Source organism: Lagenorhynchus albirostris, chromosome 2 (assembly GCF_949774975.1).
Source record: "Lagenorhynchus albirostris chromosome 2, mLagAlb1.1, whole genome shotgun sequence".
In the NCBI taxonomy this organism is placed as follows: domain Eukaryota; kingdom Metazoa; phylum Chordata; class Mammalia; order Artiodactyla; family Delphinidae; genus Lagenorhynchus; species Lagenorhynchus albirostris.
In genome coordinates this window covers 79,139,490-79,157,713 of record NC_083096.1, presented here as the reverse complement: position 1 = coordinate 79,157,713, position 18,224 = coordinate 79,139,490, and the positions used below count along the sequence as shown (strand labels likewise).

General features: G+C 46.5%; 2 protein-coding genes across 3 annotated transcripts; one reads left to right on the top strand and one right to left on the bottom strand.

Annotated features, from left to right (window-relative positions):
- Positions 1-1,900: 1,900 nt before the first annotated feature.
- Positions 1,901-3,391, bottom strand: ANKRD34A (ankyrin repeat domain 34A). Its single transcript, XM_060139107.1, has one exon. The coding sequence runs from the start codon at positions 3,389-3,391 to the stop codon at positions 1,901-1,903; it is 1,491 nt and encodes a 496-aa protein (XP_059995090.1).
- POLR3GL (RNA polymerase III subunit GL) lies at positions 2,761-15,867 on the top strand. 2 transcript variants are annotated; one of them, XM_060139111.1, is made up of 9 exons: positions 2,761-3,205; positions 6,207-6,369; positions 12,544-12,711; positions 13,052-13,181; positions 14,039-14,107; positions 14,449-14,505; positions 14,746-14,819; positions 14,944-15,057; positions 15,353-15,867. In XM_060139111.1, the coding sequence occupies exons 1-9, from the start codon at positions 3,177-3,179 to the stop codon at positions 15,437-15,439; spliced, it is 891 nt and encodes a 296-aa protein (XP_059995094.1). In that variant the 5' UTR covers positions 2,761-3,176; the 3' UTR covers positions 15,440-15,867. The 2 variants fall into 2 exon arrangements, with proteins under 2 accessions (XP_059995094.1, XP_059995095.1); XM_060139112.1 differs by having other exon boundaries at positions 2,769-3,205; positions 6,166-6,369.
- Positions 15,868-18,224: the final 2,357 nt, after the last annotated feature.

Genomic DNA, 18,224 nt, shown 5'->3' with positions numbered 1-18,224 from the left:
GACTTGTCCAAGATCACATGCAATTGGTGGTGGAGCTAAAGCAAGGAAAGATACTGGCATTTAATGAGCATATACTTACCGTTTGTCAGACACTATACAATGTACTTTAGTGCACTGTCATTAATAGTCACAATCACTAACTAGACTTTATTATTTTACGGATAAAGAAACTGACAGAGAGGCTAGATAAATTGTCCAAAATTAAATAGCCAGAAGATGGCAAAGGAGGGTTCAGACATAGATCTTCTGATCCCCAATATTTTAATCTTTTCGTTATACCACATCGTTGGGGCATTTTCTGATTTCACCTATTCTAGGTTGAGGGAGGGAGTAAGGAAGAGTAGAATGGGTTGCTCCCATACCTCTCATTAGAGCAAGGGAGAGTTAGATTATAGGAAGAAAACCAGCAAGCTGAAAGGTCCAGGGGGACAGATTAAGACAGGTACCTTCGTTCACAGGTACCTGTCAGGCTGGGTTCCTCCAATTACTCTTACATGCACACGCGCACGCGCGCGCGCACACACACACACACACACACACACACTCACCCTGTTTGTCAGTTGACTATCATACCATTTTTACCTAGGCGAGATTATACGATTCCTCTCTCACTCTCTCTCTCCACCCTACAGTGGCTCAGAACTCAAGGATGCGGAAACAGAAAACAGAAGCAAGAAGTAGAAGAAAATGAAATGCACCTGGTGAGATAAAAGTTAGGCCCCCAAGGAAAAACTGTGAGTGGTCAAGACATAGGAAGCTTGAAAGAGGGACAGTTAATCTATTGGGATATATCTGCTGATGGTGGAGGGAGGGATTCTTTGTAGGAATCTTAAGTTAAAGAATTTGAGGATGGACATAGGGGAGACTGAGGGAAATGAAAACCTATCAGATGGCATAAAACCTTCAGGACATGGGACACTTGCCTTTTCTTCTACAACCACAGTTGGTCTCCTGGAAAGAAGGTGGCTGGAACCTCGAAGTATCCCCTAGATGGTTATAGCTATAGTTAGCATCACCCTCCCTCCCTATTCCTCATTCCCCACACCCTCCACCCCCAGCAGAAGTGACCAAACAGAGACTTCTGAACACATTTATTTGATATGTCGAGTGGAGAGAGGAGTGATTTAGGGTTACTCCCCACTTCTACCTGTGGGGGTGTTCATAAGCTCAGACAGACAGAACAGCAGCTTAGAGCCCATGACCCACCTCCTGGAAAAATGAGACAACCTGTTGTATTGGTTGGGGGAACAGGATGGGAAGAAAAAGCAGGAAGCTGAGAAGTAAAGCTGAGAGCAGGAAGGGCAGCAGCAGAACTGAGGCTGGGGATTGCTGCAGCAAATTCCCAAGGAGAGTGAAGAAGATATCCTGAAAAGTGGTTAGGGCTGGAAGCAGGGTGTGAACAAGGAGCCAAGCCTGGAGAGAGAAGCAAGACCTGCAGAATGGGGGTGGGATATTCACGAAGAGGGTAGAGTGTCCAAAATCATGAGTGGGCTGTGTTGCAGGGCATACATGGAAAGCAAGGGGTTACTATTGCAGGAGGTCAAAGAGATTGGATACTACTCATAAGTAGGGGCTCCCTAACGCTTCTGAACAAATGCAAGTGAGCTTGGGACCCTTTTGGGGCCCTAGCACAAATGGTCCGGTGTGTGAGTAATTCCCATATGCATGTGAAGTGGCCAGGGCATGAGTGCATGTGTCTATATGACCAATAAATAAGAGTACTTACCCTTCCCTGCAAGTGCAAGTACTGTGCTTGTAGACACATGTTTACCCATGTGTGCGTGCGCCGAGCCCATGAGCACATGCAACAGACCCCTATGTCCGAGGTGTGTGTGTGAGCTGGTTCTTCCACCCTTCCCAAGGTCTTGATCCCCACCCTCCTTGGTTCCTCTCACTTCTCTCAGCGCCCAGGCTCCCCTGGCCCGCCTAGACTCTGGAAGCCCCCTAGCAGGCGGATCTGCTCAGTCTGCATGGAGTGGCGCCTCACCAACTTGCGCTTGGTCCTGGGAGAGCCTGGCGCCCCCGCCTGGGGAGGGGCGGGCAGCGAAGGCGCCCGACCTCCGGGTTGGGGACGAATGTCAGGGATGGGAGGGTGGGGGCTGACATTGAGCGGGGGCAGGAAACCAGGCCGTGTTTGCGCGATGTGGTCCAGAAGCAACGTCCCCGAGCCCCTCCGCTCCAGCAACCCTGGACTCCGCCTCCGCCCGCTCAACGGAGACACAGCCCCAGGCAGACTCTCCTGGGACTGGCGCGGGGAGGGAACAGAGCCGGCTGGAGGGAGGGTCAGCGGGGAGGCGCTGTATCTGCGGCGCTCCAGGGACGGGCGGCTGCACTCCGGCGAGTCGGGGCAAAGATTTCCGGGGATATCGAGCTCCACCGGCTCCATGCGGCTCAGTTTCTGCCTCAGCCCTGAAGGGGGGCCAGGCTCCTGAGCTTCTGGCGCTGTGTTTCGGCGCGAGAGAGGACCCCCACCCGTCACTTTCTCCGCCCACGGGGGCGGGTCCTCTGGGCCTTCAGTGCTATGACGTCTGGAAAGACGCGGTCGACCTGTCAGGGTCAGGCCGTTGAATTCGGTGGTCAGGCGCTCAATCCCCGGCCTTACTTCGGCAGGAGGGACCGGTTGAGGAGGGGCCACTAGGCCCCAAGGCTCGGAGTTGAGCCTTTTGAGTGGTTTTGGAGGATGACGGGGTGGTTTGGGGAGTGGCTCAGAAGGGGAGGGGTCATCGGGGGGCTTAGGAAGAGGGAATTCAAATACGTCCCGCTTCTCCTCTTCTTCCTGGGTGCGAGGGGATAACAATCCCTGTCCTCCTACTCCTGCAGTCTGCAGTTGGATTTCCGACGGCGACGTGCAGACCCCCGGGCTAAGAGGAGCGGGAGCGGGGTCCTCCACCCCTGGGGACGGTGGGGAATTGAGATACTGCCGGGTCTTCTTGGTGCCCGAGGGCGAGGTGTCGGTGGTGATGATGATGACCTCCGTGCCCTTGGCCTTACAGGCGTCCAGCAGCGTGGCAAGGGTCTCGCGATCCCCGCGGTCCAGGGCGTGGACAAGCGCCGAGGCGCCGGCGTGATCTCGGACTGAAGGGTCTGCGCCATGGGCAAGGAGCAGGGAGGCCACCGCTGCGCCCCCGCCGCCGGCGCAAGCGTGCATAAGCGCCGTGCGCCCTAGGCGATCTGCGATGTTGGGGTCCGCGCCTTGCTCCAGAAGGTAGCGTACCATGCGCGCCTTGTTCTGGGGGTCGTCGTAGCGGGCCCGACAGGCCGCCATTAGCGCAGTCTCCCCTTGAGCATCACCCTCATTCACGTAGGCGCCCCCCTCCAGAAGCAAACGGGCCAAGCGTAGCTTACCCTGACCCACGGCCCGAAGAAGAGCGTGGCCCTCGGTATGCAGCATAGCTGCCGCTGGGGCGAAAGCACCGATGGAGCCGGGACTGGGACCTGCCGAGGATGGCTAGGGGAGTGGGGGTGGTGGCTGGCAGAGGCCCGAAGGCTCAGTGGCGAAGCCAATCCCTGCAAAAAAGAGAAAGATCTTATTTATTGATTCAGGCAGGGAAACTGAGGCACTGGTGGAAGGATCGGCGTGGGGCGGGGGAGATCCTCCCGGCACTGCACACAGTCCTTCTTCTAACTCCTGCCTTGAGCCGCCCCCATCCCCCCAGCGCATGCCTGAGGAGGTGGGAAGGGTGCACCCGCACTGAAGGACGAGCGCCAGTGCAAATGCGTACGTGCACGCGCAGGGATATCCGCACCGCCACCCTCACCCCACGGCTTATCAGACCTTTCCAGCATCCCCCTTTTCTTATCCGTACTTGGAATCCCCCTTCCTAGGATGCTGAACGCCACCCCCCGACACACATGCACCCATACATTCACACACAGTCCCATTCCTAACCTCTTTTAGGTTGCCACAGCCCCACAAACTGAATGGGGGGAGGGAGGCAGCTTGCGTTTGGGACCTAAAACGGGTAGGGGGAGAATTGCGGGTTTCTTTTGCCCCTGCTACATTCCCCATCACTCCTTGCTCTTTCCCCTTCCCAGGCTGTGCACCCAAATAGATACCTGTAAGTCCGCAGAATCTCCTCCGGGCCAGGACTGAGGCCAGGGCCACGGGGCAGCTGGGGTGGCGGAGCCGGGTTCCTGGGGGCCCACATGGCGTGGGGGTGGGCACCCGGATTCCCTGGGTGTCAGTATCTGCGCCCGGGCACAGAATCCTGGTCCCTCCTCCCGGTGCGCCCCGGGCACAGCGCCGGCTCGGGAGGAGAGAAGCTGGGGGGGGGGCGGAGCTCTGCCTCTCTATTTATAGCCTAGTCTCTGAGGGTGGGGGCGTCGGGCACCAAACCGTTACCCCACTCATGCACACATAAACCCTCAAAAGCTAGAGGCTCCAATCCTGACTTCCCTTGCTTAGCCGACCTCCCCTCAGTCACAACAAACCTAAGTGTTCCTTAGGAGACTCCTCCGCGACCCAGACTGGGACCATCCTAGTTCTTCGTTGAGCTTCAGCAGATCCCCATTCTCCGAGCTTGGTGTGTTGATGCGCGCCTGTGCGCCAGATCTGACCTGCCACACACAGCACATGGCACACTGTGCAGAGGGGTGGAGAGAGGCGATGGCGATCCACAGCCGGGGTCCTTACTGTGCAGAGCGAGGCAAGAGTTGTGGCTGCCTTCTCGTAGTTTAAATGTCAGGGGGAGCTGGAGTCACACAGCGATACATCTTCATTCCACCTCCCCCAAAACGGAACATGTACCACAAATAAACTTGGACCTCAGCTCTCTTGTACAGACCTCTTAGATAAGTATGAAGAGGTTGGATATCTGGGATCATTTTTAGATACAGCAAGGGGCATTCCCAGTTGTCGCCTCTCCATATTCTTGGAGGGGTGGGAAGGAGAGAGATAGAAAAGGGGCAGAGAAGAGTGAACCTTGTAACACATCCTCTCTCATTGCATCTCTTTACTCTCAGTCTTGCTTAGAATCATTATTTTTCCATCTCACTTAAAGGTCTCTGTTTGAATCGCTCCTTAAAGTCTTCTTCTCCCTGTCTGTAGCAGTCGGTTTCTCTCACTGTCTGTCTCTGCCTCTCCTCACCATCTGCCCTGTCTCCATGGTTACCATAGCTTCCATCTGCATATTTTAGGAATGAGTTTGTGTCCAGCTGGAAGGCATCAGGGGGAGTGGGAGGGGGAGTGAGGAAAAAATCCTAAGGATTTGGAAAACTCACCTGAGGTAATTCAGAGGCTGGAGGCCACCAGACACAAGATACAATGTTCCTGGAGAAGGGGGAGAGAGAAATATTTGCAGGGAAGCCACCCATTTTTACTAGCTGCCATTTATTGGAAACCAACCATGTGCCAAGTACTTTACATACATTATCTCCAATCCTCACAACAACACTATAAAGTAGGAATTATTTTCTTGTTATAGATGAAGAAACTGAGACTTAGTAAAGTTAAGTAAGTTCTCCAAAGCCTCACAGCTCTGTTTCTGTCCTATTCCAAAGACTTTGTGCTTGCCACTCCACCTACAGCCTTCCCAGTCCAGAGGCTTCACTCCCAGGGCCATTTTCCCTGACGTCTGGGTTATTGTTCTTAACTAACTCCTAGATTCTATCTCTACTCTGAACTCTTTCCCTCTGTTTTTTTTTTTTTTTTTTTTTTTGCGAAGTGGGACTCCTCCTCCCGTGCCCCCTTTTACCAAGGGCTAGGAGGAACTGGAAGGCAGTGGGAAATGCAGGAAACACTGGATTCCTTCCCTGTCTCCTCAACTCTGGTTATCTGATTCCTAATCCTTCCTTTCCCAAACCCTCTTTCCATCTTCTCACAGACATGGCAGCAATCCACAGGAAAATATTTTTCTAGAAAAGAAATATTCATTGGTGGTGCTGGAGGGAAGCAGTGCAGGATTGAAGGGAAGGTTGGAGTAAAGAAGGAGAGGCCCAGTGTGAAGACAGAGTCACAAAAAGAACGACGCCTAAGAAGCAGGTTTCACAGAGGTTTATTTCTCTGTGTAAGCTCCCTCAACAGAGTCCCTCGGTGAGATGTGAGAGTCAGGTTCCCTCTGTGAACTGTCGCTAGCCAAGGGGATCCTCCATCTGAGATGAGGTGTGAAATGACTGACCCTTGGTTGATTCTGCAACTCCATCTCTCTCCTCACCCGGCTTCTCTAGCCTGAGTTCCGGCGAACTCTCTCCCTCCCTCCACTCCTCAGCTTCAAGTGGGCGGACCTCCCTCCTCGGCTTCTCCAAGATTGGCCGGGAGAACTCACCAATGGGGAGCTCTGGGAGGCGGACCTAGAACGCCAACAGCTTGAGGAAGACCAGCAAATTTCAAGTTGGCTGCGGCGTGTTTTCCGCGTGGGGGAGGGGCAGCAGGTAAGGCCCCGACTTGGTGGCTCTGACCTGGTTCCGTTCCACACCTTCCGAACTAGTTCACCAAGGCCAAGCTGCTAGATAGACAACGCTTTCCGGCAGCCTGTTGGATCAGCCCGCTTCTAGTTCCCTACCCTTTTCCTCTGGGCTCCCATTGCTCTGTTGATTTTATGCCAGAGAACCGTAGTTTTCTTTCGCGCAAAGGGGAGTTATATTAAAGGAGAAAGTGAAAGACTCACTCTGGTACCTCTGACTCTTTGCTATGGGGTCAGCTTCCCCTAAATCTATTACTGTTAAGAGCCTGACAAACTCCTGTTATCTATCAAGACTCTGATGAAATGTTACCTTTACCTGTAGCTTTCCTGGTTCACCTTTTTTTGCAGAATTAATTGTTCCCCAGTCTGAGGATAGCATTGTAGGCATACCTCTGTTGGAGCACTTAGTGCTCAATCCCTCTTTAATGTTTCTATTCTTTTTAGAATATAAGGTTTTGTAGGGCAGGTTCTAATATTTAATACACAGTGCCCAATAAAGGTTAATTGGATGGAATTAATTGGGGAGGAAGAATTTAAACTCCTGATGTAATTAGGGAAAAATTAATAAAAGATAAAACAAAATACAATACAGTATATAATTATGACCTCTTAAATTAGTGTTTCATAATATAATTGCTCCCACAGTCCAGAGAAGGGAGAAAGCTAAGAGGACTGGGATGGTGAGGGGAGGCTTTAGGAATCACAAAGTCTTAAGTTTGGAACAGACCTTAGAAATCATGTATTCATTCGTTCATTCATTTTTAAGCAAATATTTATTGAGCATCTACTATATGCCAGACATAATGCTAGACAATGGGGATCATAGTGAATCCTCTACTTTAGATATGCATTCTTCCTTTGATAAACCATATTTAGTAAATGGTTATCCAGCTTCAGTTTAGACTTCTTAGTAAAAGAACTTCCTATCTCACTTTGTTCTTCAATCAGTATCTAACAAATAAAACAAATACGTGGCTCAACAAAATGCAATCCACATTTCCACTGTAAAAGAGGAAGAGCTGTCCTAGTGGTAACATTCTTAAAGATAAAGAAAATCATCCCTTTTGTTTTCTGATTATAGAAGTAATATACATGTATCCTAGAAAACTTGGAAATACATAAAGGTATAAAATATCTATTATTTCATGACTGTGATATAGTGTTATTATTTTAATATGTATCCTTTCAAGTTATTTTCTGCTTGTATACATATGTATACATCTGTGTGTTTGTATATATATTACACACATAGGGCCATACAACAAATACAACTTTATATCATGCTTCCCCCACTTTACATTATATTGTGAACATTTTCTGCCTTTAAATATTATTTGAAATAATTATTATGTCTACATAATGGTCTAAGATGGATGTTTGATTTTTTTTTAACCATTCATTTTTTTGTTGGACCATTTAGGTTATTTCAGAATTTGTGCTACCATGGATAGCTCTTTGATAAACATGCTTTTACTTATATCTCTGACTATATATCTGATGATTTCTTTAGGATAAGTGTTTAAAGTGGGATTACTGGGTTGAGGATATAAACTTTTAAAAGGCTGTAGATTCAAGGGGTCAAATTGCTCCCCCAAAAGACTGTGTTTATAGTCCTTCCAGTAAGGTATGAGAGTGTCCATCTCAAAAAAACCCATGGCAGCCTGATTATTTTTTAAATCTTTGTCAATTTGATAGGTAAAGAATGGTTTTATTGGCTATTCTTTCCTTAATTGCCTATTTGCACATTTATTCTATTCATGTTCTTTGCACATTTATTCTACTGGGGTGATTTTTTTTCGTTTGGATTTCCATGAGTTCTAATATGAGTGTTAACTCCTTGTCTTATTTATTACAATTATAGCAAACTGTAAACATTAGAGTGCTCCAGGCCTCAGTCCCTGGATCTCTTCTTTTCTCTCTTCACATCCACTCCTTTAGGAATCTCACCCAGTCTCATGGCTTGAAACATTTGTATACTGAGAACACCACTAGAATGTAAGCTCCATTTAAACTCCATGGGTGCAGGAGTTTTTTGTCCATTTTGCTCACTGATACATCCCTAGCACTTAGAACAGTGCCTGGCACTTAATAAGAACTCAGTAAGTATTCATTGAATGAATTTAGATGGTTTTTAAATTATTATTATTCCCATTTTACAGATAAGGAAATGGGTTTACAGTTATTAAATAAATTGCTGAAGGTTGTATAGCTAGAAAATGACTGAACTGGGATTCAAATCCATGTTCTTAACCACTACATATACTGCCTTTCTTAAATTTGATGTAATTGTTTTTCTGTACGTTCTGTTGAAACCTGCTTCATAGTAACTTCTACCACATCACACAGTTATGCTTAATTGGGAATGAGTATAATGTACATGAGATGTTGTTGTTTGCAGGGGAAGGAGAGTACAGGGGTAAACACTAGGGAGGGTTGATGTTTATGGAGGAGCAGTCTGGGACCAGGTGATGGGAAACCTTAAACATCTTCAAGAATTTAGACTCAATCACAATCTTAAATAGAAGAGACTCATTGTAGATTCCTGAGCTGAGTGGGGTACAGATAGTTTACAGTTTCCCAACCAGTTTAGTGCCTTAATTAACTAAAGTTTTGTCTTCTTTTTACCCCACATCCTTGAGGGTCACTTGGTTAGTATGTGGAAATGGAGTTAGATTTGTCTAACCTGAAAGTTCATGGCCTTTTCTTAACTCCTCACTGCTTTGCAGTCAAAACAGCTCCTGTGTCCACTGCTAGAACTGTATCTATCAAGTGGAAAGACATCTAAGCTGTCTAGTTAGAGTGTCTTTTCCCTTGAAAGGGCTTGAAGACATGGTGGCAAATTCTTACTACTTCTCTAGTGTCCATAAGACATCCTCTCTCCTCTAATGTGTTCTTTAAGTCAGATCACAGTTTAATCTATTAACTAACAGCCATCTTTTCCTGACATTTTTCTTGGCACTTGGACTTGAAACTTTCCAAATTCCTCAGGCACACATTTTCCCACCTCTCCTTCCTGCTGCATATTATTAATCTCATCTACTATGCTGTTTTACTATATTTTTAATTTTTTAATGAATATTTTTTCTTATTACAAAAGCAGCCCCTATTCAGTACAGGAAAAAAAAACCCATAAAATACACATCATCAAAAAAACCCCAAAACCCATCACCTCCAATTAACCAATGTTAATTTTTGTTGTATATCCTTCAAGAACAACTTTTTAAATCATATATCTGGGTGGGTGTATGTGTTTGACAAAACAGATTACCTTGTACATATTTTAAAATCTTTTTTCCCCCTAACTAATCTTTAGTGGAGTGCATTTTGTTGAGCCATGTATTTCTTGTTTTATTTGTTGAATATTGATTGAAGAACAAATATCCCAAAATGGAATGACCTGCAAAGTGAGAGAGGGGGTTCTCTTACTAAAAAGTTTAAATTGAAGGTGGATAACAATTTACTAAATATGGTTTATCAAAGGAGGGATGCAGGTCTAAAGTAGAGGATTCAATATGATCTCCATTATCTAGCATTATGTCTGGCATATAGTAGATGCTCAATAAATATTTGTTGAAAGAAAGAATGAATGAATACATGATATCTAAGGTCTGTTCCAAACTTCAGACCTTGTGATTCCTAAAGCCTTCCCTCACCATCCCAGTCCTCTTAGCTTTCCGTGGGAGGAATTATATTATGAATCACTAATTTAAGAGATCATAATTCTATACTATATTGTCTCTTGTTGCTCCATAGCTAACATATTGTTAGTATGTTCCCTTAATATGATGTGATGAAAATGGCTCTTCATCTCTGTGATCTTCCTCCCTGAAACACACAACCCCAGTCTAATCAAGAGAAAAACATCAGAAAAATTCAAACAGAGGAACATCCTGTAATACACCTAACCAGTACTCCTTAAAACTGTCAGGGTAATGAAAGACAAGGAATGTCTGAGAAACTGTGAATTTTGAATTGCTACTCAAGTTTCTTGCTTTTTTTATTAAGAAAATTTATTTCTTAAAACAGTTTTAGATTTACAGAAAAACTGAGCAGATAGTACAGAAAGTTTCCATATGCCCTGGCACCAGTTTCCCCTATTATTAATGTCATATATTAATATGGTATACTTGTTACAATTAATGAACAAATATTGTAATTATTCAAGGTCCATACTTGATTTGGAGTTCCTTAGTTTTACCTAATGCTCTTTTTCTGTTCCAGGATCCCATCCAGGATACCACATTATATTTAGTTATCATGGCCCTGTTATGTATGGAATATGTCTATACATACATATACTTACATGCACAAACATATATGTATATGTATGTATACATACATAACTGAAATTGAGAGGATCCATATGCAAATACTAATAATGATTATTACTACATCATGGTCATGAAATAATAGGTATTTTTATATATACCTTTATGTTTTTCCAAATTTTCTAGAATAAATATATACTACTTCTATAATGAGAAAACAAAAGGAATGGTTTTCTTTGTTTTTATGAAGGTCACCGCTAGGACAGCTCTCTCTCTTTTACAATGGAAGTGTGACCTTTCCTTGTTTTTGATGACCTTGACAGTTTTGAAGAATACTGGTCAGATATATTATAGGATGCTCCTCTGTTGGAATTTGTTGGCTTTTTTCTCCTGATTAGACTGGGGTTATCAGTTTTGGGGAAGAGGATATCACATCATATTAAGGGTACATACTAACAATATGATTTAATTTTGTTCATGTTGAAACCTTGGTCATCTGACTGAAGTAATGCTTGTCCAGTTTCTACACTGTAAAGTTACTCCCCTCACCTTTCCAAAATTGTTTTGGACAAAATTCCCTATACACAGGCCATACTTAAGGAGTGGGGAATTACACTCTCCCTTTTTAGGGTGGAATCTACATAATTTATTTGGAATTCTGCATGAGAAATTTGTTTTTTCTCTACCACGTATTAATTTGTTCAAACGTTTATTTATATCAGTATGGTCTCTTGGATATTTATTTTATACTTTGGTGTTATAATCCAATACTACTTTATTGCTCAAATTGTTCAGGCTTTGGCCATTGGGAGCTCTTTCAGTCGACTCTTATGCCCCTTTGACACAGCCCCATCAATGTGTGTGTTGTGTTTTTGAGCACTTTCTTACTTTCTGGCACTACAAGATGCTTCAGTCTCATCTTGTATATTTCCTGCCCCAGTCCTAGAATCAGCCATTTCTCCAAGAAGCCCTGGTTCCTTTTATTGGAAAATGGTATTAGGAGCCAAGATCTGGGTGCTAGGTATCTTCCCTGCTACTGGGATTTCATTTCCTTCAAGTTTCATTTTCATTTGATGACTTTATCCCCCATGCTATCTGACTGGCTTCTCAAAAATAATGACAAGAGGCAAAGTTCAGTTACGGTAGCAGGAGGAACTTTCAGTTCATCACAGTGGACTGGGCTGCCTTGGAGAGGAAAATGGACACCCTCTCTTTAGGAAAATGCCACCAGAAGCTGAATGACCAACAACTTACAGAGGATAGTACTGTACTGGGAGGGTGTTTGGGCTAGAAGACTCCATGGGTCCTTCCATTCTAAGATTCTGTGTTTCCAGGTGGTGTTTAAAAAGATCAACTTGATTGTAATGGCTCTTATCACATACATCCCCACCCCCAATCAAAGGACAGTGAGACTGATGACTCATTCCTGTTCCCTCCCAGTGTCTGGCACACTACCTTTTTCATGGTAGATGCTTAATAAATGTTTTGTTGAAATGCATTGCATTAGATTGAGTTTAGGCCTGGTTGGGTTTGGAAAGTGAGGGAGAGAAAGAATTCAAAGATCATATGTAGATATGCAGATGGTGATAAACATCGAATTAACTTAGGGGCGTAGGAAAGTTTTATCCAAGGGTCTAGTCACTTTCCTCATTGTGCTACAGTCACACCATATTGCAATTATCTGTCCTGTTGGAACCGTGTCTCATCCATATTTTATATTTTTAGAAATACCTTGCTTGGCACTATGCCTTCTCAAAATTTGTTGAATTAAACTGGCTTTTCAGGTCTCTGGGAGAAAAGATTGAGTGTCTTGTACCTCCCTGGCTTCCTGTCTGTTCTACTGTACTTTTTCTCTGTGTTTTTGTCTTTATCAGGTTTTTCCTATTGGATGTCTGAATCCCCAGGCCCCCTCCATCATGGCCAGCCGGGGTGGGGGCCGGGGTCGTGGCCGTGGCCAGTTGACCTTCAGCATGGAGGCTGTGGGCATTGGGAAGGGGGATGCTTTGCCCCCACCCACCCTGCAGCCTTCTCCACTCTTCCCTGTGAGTGTCTGCCCTCCTTTCCCAAGACTCCCATATGCCCCTGGCTGACTGTGTATGATCCTGGATTCCTCCTGAGCCATCATAAAATCATCCTCATCTTGCCCCTCCCTGTCTGTATACTCCCACCTTATATGGGATGTTTTCCAGACAAGGAAGTATCTACCCTCACTTTTTACATTCTCAGCTCCCCAGCTTTCAAAATGCTGTGTTGCTCCACCCATTTGCCTTGGTCCTCTGCTCAGTGGGAGCACTGGATTGAATTGTGGGGAGAGGAGAGGCCCTCCCAGATTTGTACTCCAGCATGTTCTCCCTGAATTGACCATTGCCTCTGCCTCCTTAGCCCTTGGAGTTCCGCCCAGTGCCTCTGCCCTCAGGAGAGGAAGGGGAATATGTCCTGGCACTGAAGCAGGAGCTTCGAGGGGCCATGAGGCAGCTCCCCTACTTCATCCGGCCTGCTGTCCCCAAGAGAGGTCAGTTGGAATGCTAGTATCATGTTCTGAGTGCCTTCCATGAGTAGTGCCCTATACTTAGCACCGCTGGGGCCCAGAGAGGCCAGAAGAGGCACAGAAAGCTCACTGCCTAACTGGGGAGACCACAGTAATTACCCCTGCATTTGAAATGCATTATGGTATCCATGGTTTGTTTTGAATCTCACAGTAGTCTTGGACAGTAGGAGGTTAAGTATTAAGATGCCCATTTTACAGATAGAAATGAGGAGATGTATTAAAATTTTTTAACAATCTGGATATTGCAGGTACCAACCAATCAGAAGAACTTGAGAAGGGGTCTCTGAGAAGCCCTGTAATTAAAATATTACCCCTTTGGTTTGTGGATCATGAGAGGTCAGGGAGCCAGGAGGGACTGGAGTACAGGATGTACTTAGGAGGTCTGGGATAGTGGATATTTACCAACTGGTGTGGAAGTACAGTATTTCAATGTATTGACAACCAGTGCTTTCCTCCTAAGCCCTAGAAGCTAAAGTTCAGAGAGATGAAACAATTGCCTAAGTTAGTCCCATTAACGAGGAGTAAAGGGAACACTGAAACCCTCGTTTCTTGCTCTAGTATACTTTCCACTGTACCACACTACCAGTCAATATAGCCATGCCTTTGCGTTAGGGAGATAACAAAAACATTGTAATTTGAGGTGGCAAAAGGACAGGTTAGAAGAGTGTTGAAGGTCCTCATGGAAGCTGACCCCCTGGGCTCTGGGTCTGGGGTGAGGAAAAAGGCAATTTCTGAGTTTTGAGAGGGCTGGACCTCAGGAAGAACCCTGTTCTAGGGCTCTGAAAGGATAAAACTTTGACCCTTGACCTCTGATCCCTCAGATGTGGAGCGTTACTCAGACAAATATCAGATGTCAGGGCCGATTGACAACGCCATAGATTGGAACCCTGGTAGGTGATGGGCCCTTTCATTGACCTCCCTTCTTTCAAATGCTTGAGATGCCTCAAGCCACAAGCCACCACCCTATCCACCCTCCTCCGTCTCCACCTTCACCCTATTCAGGAGCCTTAGATGTGCTCCAAAACACTCTCAGACTCTACCTAAAAACCTATTAAATGGCCCCCACTCCTCTGGAGGCATCCAAGCCACAGTTGTGTTCCAAGCAGCTTTGACCCAGCCCCTTCCTTCCTCACCCTTAACCCTGATCCTTACCTGTCCTTTCAAAGAGTCATCATTCACAGGACACCCCAGGGCAGAGTCTTGCTGACTTTTTCATTCCCGCTATTCCTAGATTGGCGACGTCTACCCCGGGAGCTAAAGATCCGAGTACGGAAGCTACAGAAGGAGCGTGAGTGTATCTGGAAAAAGGAGGGAAAGGAGAGGTTTCCTTCATCAGCTGTAGGGCCAAGGCTGCTGGTGGTCTTGCCTGCCCTCCCAATTCCTACCTACCCAGTCTACCCAGTATTGTTGCTGGGTGCCACGGTGGCCACATGAGGGCAGCAGAGTGACATGGTCTATGCAAGAGGGTGGGGTAGAAAGCCATCTAGGAAGTTTGCTCTGATGGTTCACCTTTTGATCCTCTCATCAGGGACCACCATTCTACTCCCCAAGAGGCCCCCTAAGACCACAGAAGATAAGGAGGAGACAATACAGAAACTAGAGGTAAGGAAGAAATGCGCATAGAGACCACCTGGGCCCCAGATTCATTCCTCCCCCTTGGCCCATGTGTGCCTCAATTTTTCCCTTCTGTGAGCTGAGTTTCTCTTCCTATTCATCCTCACATAAGACCCTGGAGAAGAAGGAAGAAGAAGTGACTTCAGAGGAAGATGAGGAGAAAGAAGAAGAAGAAGAGAAGGAAGAGGAAGAAGAAGAGGAGTATGATGAAGAAGAGCATGAAGAGGTGAAGGGGACCTCCTTTCATTCTCAGGCCCCCTTTCTTCCACTCATAAGCTCTGGGGATCTCAACTTCTGAAGGCTGGAGGGCCGAAGGAGATAGTGCCTCCAAAGGATAGCGCCCTCCACTTTACCTGTCCCTAGGCTCTTCTCAAGAGTGAACTACAGCTTGAATGCCGAGTGAACTATAGGCCTGGAATGCTGCGATTGGGAGGGAAGGGGACTGGTACACAGGGATGAAGGAGAATGCTGAAAGCATGCCGACATACCTTTCTTCCTTCCTTTCTTTCTTTCTATTTCAGGAAACTGATTACATCATGTCATATTTTGACAATGGAGAGGACTTTGGGGGTGACAGTGATGACAATATGGACGAGGCTATATACTGAAGAAGGACTCTAAACAATACCCTGGACGTTCATCTCTTTCTTGATTTAGGACACAGAGAGTAGCTGTCCCCTATTATTAGGTTTTGTGGACAAGCAAATCATTTGCTCAGAATCCAGATAACCTGTTTGGTCCCTGGAGATAGGAATAGAGAGTGACCACAGATAGCTCTCTTTTCTACCCTTCCCCTCCCTCTCTCCTGTGGTATTGTATCACCTCTGATATCTTGGGGAAAGGACAAAGGACCAATGTCTTAATTGTATGAAAGTGAGAAAGGAGGGTCGAAAGAAGGACTGGAATCATTAGAGCTGAGACAGCTGTGCACATGCCCCTACCCATTTATAGTTCTTTGTGGAGATAATTGGGGGTGCAAGCAGTTAGGAGGAATAAGGCCAGTTTTATATTTTTAAATAAAATGTTTTTACCTGTCTCTCTGTCCAGGGTGAAGCCTAGTGGGAGAGGGCTGGAGGAATGAAGGGGATGCCTAGTAAGCCATTCTTCTCACCTGTTAAGAGTCCAGTGTGACATGCTGGGGGTTACAGCCTTCCTGTCCTTTGCCCCTTCCCTCCTACCCCCATGGTGGGACACCTAATCCCCATCTAGCTCTGCCAAGGCACATTCAGGAGCTCATCTGCAGGGCTGCGCAGAGAGAGTTGTATACAGCCCACGCCCTGAAGACCAGCTGGCTTCTGGGCTTCTGGTCCTCAGGCAGTGGGGACGACATGATTCACGTGTGTTCACATGTGTTCACAGGGACACAGGCCCTCACTTTCCCACGCTTGACCTTGATCTTGTCCTTGTTTACAAGGAATGATTACAACTATTTTTGTGGGGAGAGTCAAGAAAGCCAGGTGTGGGGAGGGAGTAGGGAGGAAGTGCCGATTCTTCTTCAGCACGCTGGCCCTCTTCCAGGCCCTGGAGACCCCACTTTGAAAGGTGTGTCTGTGAAGCAGGAGCCCCCTAAATATCCTATTCTCCACTTCCGGAAGCTGCCGTGTGGCTGAGTTGCAGTTTCCCTTCTGTGGAATTTAGTTCTTCCTTTGTGGAATTTAGTTAGCCTTTCTCTCACTCCCTTCTTGTGGGGAGGGGGAGGGGGCAGGCAGTGTTGCTTTACAGGAAGTAAGGAGGGTGCAGAGGAAGGGGGTGACTTAGGGACACTCAGCTCTGAGATGTGCATTCTCACCCACACAGTTCTCCCTTGGGTGAGGTCACTTCCCTGGGCTCTGATTGGCTTCCGAGGAAGCCCTAGATGTACTGATTGGTTCCAGCCACTTGACATGCAACAGTCACAGGCAAGCTGCATGTCCAGAATAGGGACTAGATAAGGAGGCAGGAACAGATAGCTGGGATGCTGTCATAGCAACCTTACTAAACATTTGAAAGCCATGAAGATGGGATGTAGGAGAATCTTCAAGAAATTCCCCAGCCATATTCAGGTAGGCAGACTGAATTCCCTATGGCATCAAGTGATAGAGACTGGCAGTCTAGTGTTAGATATTTCTGACCCAATTGTAAAGAATGAATAGGGGCTGTGACTCCATTGAGGGAAAGCACCTTAAAAGCCTGGTTTGGGTGTGGTAGTAGATGTTAAGGTAGGAGCCAAGAGAACAGAGAAGGAAACAGGAATAGAAATAGAACATTCCAGAGTTATTGAGCAATTTGGATGATTGATGTGTTCTCTTTTCTAGTTCTCTGAGGTATTGTGTGAGTGGAGTAGGGGGAGGGGCCAGGGGACCTGTCACTGGGGTTTCCCATAGTCACACTGTAGCCTGTGATTGTAGCTAGGGAGAAATTAGCAGAAAACAAAAATAAAAGACCCTGGAAAATCTCCTTTTACCTTTCTCCTCTGCATATACACACATACCAGACCTAATCTGGTTAACTATGTTTGTGTCTATGTTGGGGGCACAGTTGACCTCCTAAATCCCACCTAATGCCAGCATGTGTACTCAAAAGAGTGGGAACAAAGAAGATTCTAGACAAGAGACAGTAGAGGAGAACTGAACACACCCCTGCCCCCACCTCTATACACACACATCCTTTTCCCATGAAACAGGGGAAGGATAAAGGTTAGAGTGGCCTCTTGGGATCAGTTGTACTTCCTCAAAGACAAAGTGTCAGAGAGACCAGACCATTCTTGGACTCTTTCCTATCTGGCCTCCTGCCCTTCCTGGCAGGTGACCTTGCTGAACAAAGCCAGAGACAGGGGACCCAGCAGCTTCCCCAGATTCCGGAACAGTTCCAGGAATGAGCTAGACTGTTTCCATTGACCTTTCCCCTACTTTCCATAGGTTCTATTGGGCAGGCTGAGGCAGAAGCCTAAGACTCAGTAAATAGAGTCAGGGGTCCTAGTCCTCGGGAGGACCACCTGAAAGGGTAGAGGTCCAAGCACTACTTGCAAACATTTAGAGAGGCCCCACGTGGTTCTTGCTCAGCCCTGTACTGCGTGCCTGCTTATGTTGAATAGATTGCTCCCATGCCCACAGCCTAGGCTGCTCTGGCCCCAGGCAGGGTAGGTTCTCAGTCAAGAATCCTATCCTTCCATACCCCATGTTCCATCCCTAGCCTACTGGTCCCCTCCCACCTCGGGCAGGAAGCTTGAGATTGGGGTCTGCAAATTTAAGCTCAGGGACTCAAGTGATTTGAGGGAGGGCTGAATGAGAGACCTGGTTATAGCATGCAGTTTAGAAGATTGGGAGTAGAGACCAAAGAAAATTGGAGGGTCAAATATTGGGTGGACAGGACACCCATGGTTGGTGAGGTAAAGACATGTATTTTCCTCAATTC